The 7,892-nt window shown below is 42.3% G+C and overlaps 1 protein-coding gene across 1 annotated transcript in view; it reads right to left on the reverse strand.

Annotated features, from left to right (window-relative positions):
- Positions 1-7,892, reverse strand: part of drosha (drosha ribonuclease III) — a 103,903-nt gene that overhangs the window by 89,220 nt on the left and 6,791 nt on the right. Inside the window, exons 5-7 of the mRNA XM_019264697.2 lie at positions 5,108-5,249; positions 4,325-4,485; positions 2,609-2,689 (exon numbers count right to left, since the gene is read on the reverse strand). Coding sequence (XP_019120242.2) covers positions 2,609-2,689; positions 4,325-4,485; positions 5,108-5,249 — 384 coding nt within the window. The remainder of the gene's footprint in view (positions 1-2,608; positions 2,690-4,324; positions 4,486-5,107; positions 5,250-7,892) is intronic.

Consider the following 7,892-nt stretch of genomic DNA (forward strand, 5'->3'; position numbering starts at 1 on the left):
GTATGAACCCATTAAAAGCAACTGATTGACGAACAATTTCCAGGTCAACCAAGTCCGTGACGAGCAATTAGCCGACTAATCGACTAACTAAGGGGACGAGCCGCGTTCATTCGCCACCAAATAGATTTTTAGAAAACATAAAAACGACCTCCAAGTAACGTTTAAGTGCCTGTTTGTCTGCAGGCTGATGTTAATTTACCTCCATGAAAAATAGACACTCATTAAGGAATCCATGACCTTCATTGATCTCTACACTGATTGACTTTACCTCCTCGTAAACAAGCCTCCCCGTCTCCTTAAACGGAGCTATTCTGCTTTTTTCAAGTGTCCGTGTCGGATAAACGAGGTCAAAGTTTTAAATAACGAGGTAAATGTATGGAAAAGTGCAGTTGTAAACAGCAATGTGCCGAGTCACAGAGTTCATTGATTGGTAATCTGCAGAGTCAGCTGATAGGACGGCAAAGATAGCTGCACAGCTAACTGACTAAAAGCTGCTACTGCAGCTAACTGCCGGCTAAAGGCTGCTAAAGCTAACTTTCTAAAAGCTGCTACAGTTAACTAACAGCTAAAAGTTGCTACTAAAGCTAACTAACTTTCTAAAAGCCGCTACAGCTAACTGGCTAAAAGCTGCTACAGCTAACTGGCTAAAAGCCGCTACAGCTAAATAGATAAAAGCTGCTATGGCTAACTGGCTAAAAGCTGCTACAGCTAACTGCCGGCTAAAGGCTGCTACAGCTAACTGGCTAAAAGCAGCTACAGCTAACTGCCAGCTAAAGGCTGCTAAAGCTAACTTTCTAAAAGCTGCTACAGTTAACTAGCATCTAAAAATTGCTACATCTGACTGAACTGACTAAAAGCTGCTACTACAGCTAACTGCCAGCTAAAGCTAACTGGCTAAAAGCTGCTACAGCTAACTTTCTAAAAGCTGCTAAAGCTAAATGGCTAAAAGCTGCTATAGCTAACTTTTTAAAAGCTGCTACAGCTAACTGGCTAAAAGCTGCTACAGCTAACTTTCTAAAAGCTGCTACAGCTAAATGGCTAAAAGCTGCTACAGCTAACTGGCTAAAAGCTGCTAGAGCTAACTTTCTAAAAGCTGCTACAGCTAACTTTCTAAAAGCTGCTACAGTTAAATGGCGGATAAAAGTTGCTACTAGAGCTAACTGCTGGCTAAAGGCTGCTAAAGCTAATTGGCTAAAGGCTGCTACAGTTAAATGGTTAAAAGCTGCTACAGCTAACTGCCAGCTAAAGGCTGCTAAAGCTAACTTTCTAATAGCTGCTACAGCTAAATGGCTAAAAGCTGCTATAGCTAAATGGCTAATAGTTGCTAAAGCTAACTTTCTAAAAGCTGCTACAGTTAACTGACTAAAGGCTGCTACTACAACAAACTGCCAGCTAAAGGCTGCTAAAGCTAACTTTCTAAAAGCCGCTACAGTTAACTAGCATCTAAAAATTGCTACATCTGACTGAACTGACTAAAAGCTGCTACTACAGCTAACTGCCAGTTAAAGGCTGCTAAAGCTAACTGGCTAAAAGCTGCTACAGCTAACTGGCTAAAAGCTGCTACAGCTAAATGGCTAAAAGCTGCTATAGCTAACTTTCTAAAAGCTGCTACAGCTAACTGGCTAAAAGCTGCTACAGCTAACTTTCTAAAAGCTGCTACAGTTAAATGGCTAAAAGCTGCTATAGCTAACTAGCAGCTAAAAGTTGCTACATCTGACTGAACTGACTAAAGGCTGCTATTACAGCTAACTGTCGGCTAAAGGCTGCTACAGCTAACTGTCGGCTAAAGGCTGCTACAGCTAACTGGCTAAAGGCTGCTACAGCTAACTGGCTAAAAGCTGCTACTACAGCTAACTGGCTAAAAGCTTCTACAGCTAACTGGCTAAAGGCTGCTAAAGCTAACTTTCTAAAAGCTGCTACAGCTAACTGGCTAAAAGCTGCTACAGCTAACTGGCTAAAAGTTGCTACAGCTAACTGGCTAAAAGCTGATACAGCTAACTGGCTAAAAGCTGCTACAGCTAACTGGCTAAAAGCTGCTACAGTTAGCTGCTAAAGAAAAGTAAAGCCATCTGTCTGTCAACTGAAAGTTGAAGCGAAGCAGATTTTCTCAATAAAATATGATCCAGTTTGAACAAAATATGTGAATAAATATATATAAACTGTCATTATTCTAACTCGTGGTTGCTAGACAGCTAATTAATCAAATTCGGTGCACAACATTTGTCCGAGCTTGTTATTGCGTGCAGAGAAAAGTAAAGGGGAATATAAAGAGGACATAGTATAATTATGTCGAATAAATGGACATGATTATTTAGGGATAATGAAGCATCTCGGAGCCGTGTCGCTTGAATGTGCTGAAACCAGAAAATCTGAGCACCTGGTGAGATAATCACTGAGTCACCGGTACAGATGACTCTCCTGTCTAATCCTTAAAGATGAAAATCATCACTTCTTTTTGGGGGGATGAGGGATGATGAAATCTTTGGTTCTCTTTAATATAATTCAAAAACGGCCAGTGTACAGAGAATACATTTAGGCTGAGCAGAATAATGTCCTTGCCCCTCCGTGCAAGGTTATGAAAGGGTGATTTATTCACGGCGTGTCATACCTCCTCCCCCGGGTAGATGCTGTGGCGGATCCCTGTACGTCTGGCCTTGGCACTGCACTTACACAAGGGACCATCATTCATCTGGACAGAAAGAAAATAAGTAAATCAGACACAACTGCTTCACTTGCCATGTATAGCACGGTGGCGGTGGGGGAGCTGCTGAACATCTCGAAAGTGCTGACCTTTATTCTTTCACTGTTTGTCCTGTTTGATCGCTGCTGTTCAGTTTGAAGCCTTTATTGACGTTTTTATGCATTTCCCAAAAATGTTTCAACAGTTGGAAATTACATTTGCTTGGGGAAAAAGTAAAAAACTCTTCAATAACCTTCAAACACTTTGTTTTCCTCCTCCTTCCACTTATACAGTTAGATGCCAGAGCACAAAGTGCCTCGTCTACTGAAGAAAGCGATTTCCAATATTTACCAGAACGGCTTCAAAAGCTCACAGAGAGGAGGGGCTGAACTCGGCGCTCTCGATCACATAATGTTGTAAATAGAATTAAAACACCGATATTATGATATGTAGCTACTTTACAGATACATTGGCACTGATTTCCCAACATACGGGGCAGAGGTGTGTGTTCAAGTTTTCTATAAAATCCAGTTAAACTACAAGAACAAGCATGAATTTCATGAATTTTGTTAATTATTTTGGCCATTCTGTGCAAGTCTGAAGTCCCGATATGAATATATCTCACAGGAATGTTACTTTTTTTAATAGTTACACACAAACAATTTTGATTTATTTTTAAGGGACATTTAATATCAACAGAGATATTGCAGATCCACACTTTCATGGCTTGGTGGAAACAGACTTACATGTTTTCAAAGTGTTTTGTTTCATTCTTTTAAAATCATCTTATAATAACTTAGAGCTGACAGAGTTACAGCAGCTTATGTGGCGGTCGCTTGATTTTTATAAACTTGCTCCTTTTATTGGCATAATTTAAATCTGTGTTTGAATTCTATGTTTTAATCTACTGAAGTTGATTATATATTTATTTCAGCACCATGCAGTGTTCCAATAGTGTGCCAGAAGGTCATAATTATTAAGATTATTATATACTGCCATCTGCTGTTATATTCTGTTATGCCCTGTTCTGCTCAGACTTGGTCACTGCTCTATATTAAAATACCAACTTTGTCATCTTGTGGCAATGTCGTACACATACGGTATATTTGTACTTCTGTGTACTTAATGTATCACCATCCAAGGAAGTATTATTTTTAAATGCTGGGTCACATGGTGAAGGGAGGCAGCGATCAGCAGTGAAAGTGGCCATCTGGACTCATTTTGTGTTTTATGAACTTAATGAGAAGCACAAACTGGACAAGATGCACGCTCGGTGTTTTCACCCTGAGCAAACGAGCTGAGGAAGCGCCGTCAACTTTTCTGTCCAGCTCTGAGGGAGGGAAGAGAACGTGTGAATCTCACAAAGTCACTTTAGAGAAACGCCGATACCTGATAACAGCCAAAGCAGGGTGATGGAGGCAGTGAGTAAACTGACTGACTGAGTTCGGTTCGGTTTGAGAGTAATGCTGAAAAGAAAAGACAACTTACAGACAGTATAGTGTAGTGTGTGCAGTAATATCGTACATTAAGGATGCGAATCGTCGTGCATTTCGATCGTTGACCGGTGAGGCTCGTGAAGATGAAGAAAGAGAAACAAACACAAAGTTTGGTTTTCTAACATAACAAGGGTTACATGAGACCGACCTGCCCCGGGTCGTTGTACCACAGCTCCTCGTGCAGGCGGTCGGGGTGAGCTTTTTTTCTCTTGATCTCGGCGATGACATCGAAAACCTCTGAGTCAGAGCTGCTGGAGCAGGTGCTTCCTTCGCCGTCTGACTCACAGTCTGACTCACTGCTGCTGTCATCTGGAAAACCCAAAAGGGCAGAAAAAAAGTCCACAATCATCAGAACATCATCAGGGCCGAGGGAGGTCGCGTTCGTCTGCTCGGCTGTGCCCTCACAGAGAATTAAAACAACATTATCCGTAGTTATAACATTATAACAACATTATAGTATGTAATTATCCGCAGAGGGAGAAGTTTCAGATCTGTTACCACTGCAGACTTAACATCCGTCACTCATGCTTTCTTGATTCCCCTCACACTTACCAAAAATTTAACCCCCCCACACCGAAATGTGGATTTTAATTACCAGTGTGCTGTATTATTTGTGATTCTTAGCTAAGCAAAGTCTTCAATTATTATTGCCTGACTGTGAAGTCAGTGCCTGGAGCAACATATTTAGCAAATTAGATCTCCCTGAGCGAGATTTATGTTATCGCGGTGCTGAAAGAGACAATCAGGCTGACAGCCCCGCAGATAACATCATAAACACTCGACTTAATCTCAGCCTCAGCCCAACGCGCCGCTGAGAACACAGCAACTTTGTATGCATATCAATTACAGAAGATTGTAAACAAATGTATTAGCGGTTCACATATTGTCATTCGGGCTGTTCAACAACTTGCACGTGATTATTAAAACCCACCTGGGTCCTCATCCAGTTTGGTCCTGGGTGGGTCCCACTTGGGTCGAGCCTCCTTCGCTCGCTCCTGCCTCTTCACCAGCTCTTCCTCGAAGCGCTCGTAGAGGTCCCGCAGCTTACTGGTGCCCACCACGGTCGAGTCTCCCTGAACAGGTTGAAACAGAAACACATGACTCTCAAGTGTCTCTCGAATGAAGCTCGAGTGTCGAGAAATCCTTGATTTGAGTAAAGCGATTCATCAGATTTTTAAAAAAGGTCTGGCACGTGGAATTTAGCAGCATCTAGCGGTGAAGTTTCAGACGGTGACCGACTGAAAACCCACAACGTCTCCCTCTCGGTTCAAGCATGAAGGAGAAACTACAGTAAGTCTCATTCTGAGGTGACATAAACATAATAATTCTTATTTTTAGGTGATTCTACACTAATGAAAACATAGTTATGAAGATGATATGTCAATGTGACACCCTGGACCTTTAATGAATATAACTCGTCAGCTCTGTCAACATAAAAGCTGGCAGCGAGGCCGGTCCAATAATTTAATGTACATGTGTGAGAGCCAAAATAGATTTCCGTGACTGTGCTTAAATTTAATTTATGGCGCTGTCGGACTGTTAGTACAGGTGCGTGCCTCCCTTTGTGTGCAGCAAGCAGAAGAGCGTGAACTGTTTTCTGAACGCAGTGAAAGCGCCAGCAAATGCAGACTGAAGCAGAACATTTCATTACATAGAAACATGCTGTGTATTTAATAAGTTTAGATTCTTCAACTCTTTTTCTGGAGTTATTGGAAATGTTTAGGTCACTGGTTCTCAAACTGGTGGTACATGGAGGAATCTCTGAATGAAAACTATAAAATCATTTAAAATGTGTTTTTGCCTTTCTTGAGCCCTCTGAGGCAAACGTACTTTGTGACTTTGGGCTATACAAATAAAATTGATTTCATTTGATTTGATTTCCTGTAATTCCTGATTGTCACAGTCGGAACAATCCAACACAACCACAAGTGGAATCGAATGCGGGGTTTGATCGAACGTCAGTGTTATGAATAAAGCTTCAAACTATCTCTGTGACTGTTTTATGTCTTCTTTTAAAAGGTCCACTGTTCAATAAATCAAAAGAACTTAACGTCATCAAGCTAATTAACAGTCTCCAGCTTGACATCTCATCATATAAGCCACTTAAGGCCATAATAATGCGACTATAAGAGATACGATACAGTATGATACAGCACGATACGACTTTAATGATCCCACACCTAGGGCTGCCACAAACGATTATTTTGATAATTAACTAATCACCAATTATTTTTCCGATTAGTCGACTAATCGGATCATACGTAAATTGACTGTAAAACATACAGCTTATCGCACCAGCTTGCAGCTGATCAGATCATTAGCCTTCAGCTTGAAGTATGAGCTACCTGAAAATAAAAACAATTAACATGATAGCTCATTAACCCGTTAATGAGAGTCCACGGCCCCGGGAAACGGCGAGGTCCGGGCAGGCGAGCCTTTCCAAGCCGACCCAGAGCCACTGCTGGGGAGGCCAGCCAGCACCGGGAAGAGGTCCCACGAGGGGATCCTGCCTCACCGTGCAGCGGTCCCTGACCCGAGTTGAATCCCCCGGGCAGACTGCGCGGAAGTTGGGGAAAAATCGCGGTGATTGGTTAAAATTGCAACACCGCCCTGAATTCACGGGGATTCACTGAAGTTGTGTTGAAGTTGCAAATCGCAACATCGTGAATTCCTGGAGGGTCTGTGTTATGGATCACTTACGGTACAGTCAGGCCGGACGCCGATTACACTACGCCATGTGCGTAGGTGTTGGTGTGACAGAAAGGCAGACGCGGCAGTGGAAGCTGCAGCCGCGTTTCGAGAGAAAAGAAAAAAAAAAAAACGATTTGTCGACTACAAGTTAGTTGTCGACGATTTTGTTCGTCGACATAATCGTGACTAATCGTGGCAGCCCTACCCAAACCAGGGAAATTCACTTGTCACAGCAGCTCGTATACACAAGATGAGAAATGACTTGTGAATAATAAATATACAGAAAAAGTCCTGAAGTCATGCTGGAGTTAAAGAGTCGACGGCTGTTGGAATGAAGGATCTGTGGTAAGGCTCCTTCTGTCTCCGCTCTTGCAGCTGAAGGAGCTGCTTAAGGCTTGAGATGATTCCCATCTCTCAAATATGAAAAGATTTCTTTTCGTTTGTATGAGTGATTGTGTGCACAGAACATAAAGGTGACTTTAAAAAGGAGCATATATTCGAACTCAAGCTCATTCCTCACCTTGAAACCTGTTAAAATTCAGCCCCTTCCAATCTTTGAGACTCTCTGTGAATCGTTTCAAGGAGGAGCGAGAAATAAAAGACATAAAATGTGGCTCTGTCTCGACATTTACCTTCACTCTGGTTTTACTGAAAGACAGGTCACGGCTCGGATAGAATGAGTAATTGGCGGACCCCCCAAAAAAGTAGCTGATGACAGCGCGAAGCAAGCACTAAGAGAGTACCGGTAAAGGTCAGAGTTTTAGAGAGGAAAGAAAGACGAGTTGGCACTATCCGGAAGATCCAAAGACTTTAGGGAAGCGTTTTAGAGGGCAGGTGGTGATTTGCAAAGTGGCGAGAGAGGCGTTTTTTTGGGGGGGCAAGCTCGCTATTAACTGAAAGGCTTGAAAAACGTCCAGCAGTGGAGAGCGGCTAATCCAACTTTTTAACTGCAACAGCAGACAAAATTGACAGAAAGGCAGACAGAAGATTAGGAAAGTTTCCTTTGCCAGTCAGTTGGATAAAAC

Source organism: Larimichthys crocea, chromosome XXIII (genome assembly GCF_000972845.2).
Source record: "Larimichthys crocea isolate SSNF chromosome XXIII, L_crocea_2.0, whole genome shotgun sequence".
Lineage (NCBI taxonomy): Eukaryota > Metazoa > Chordata > Actinopteri > Sciaenidae > Larimichthys > Larimichthys crocea.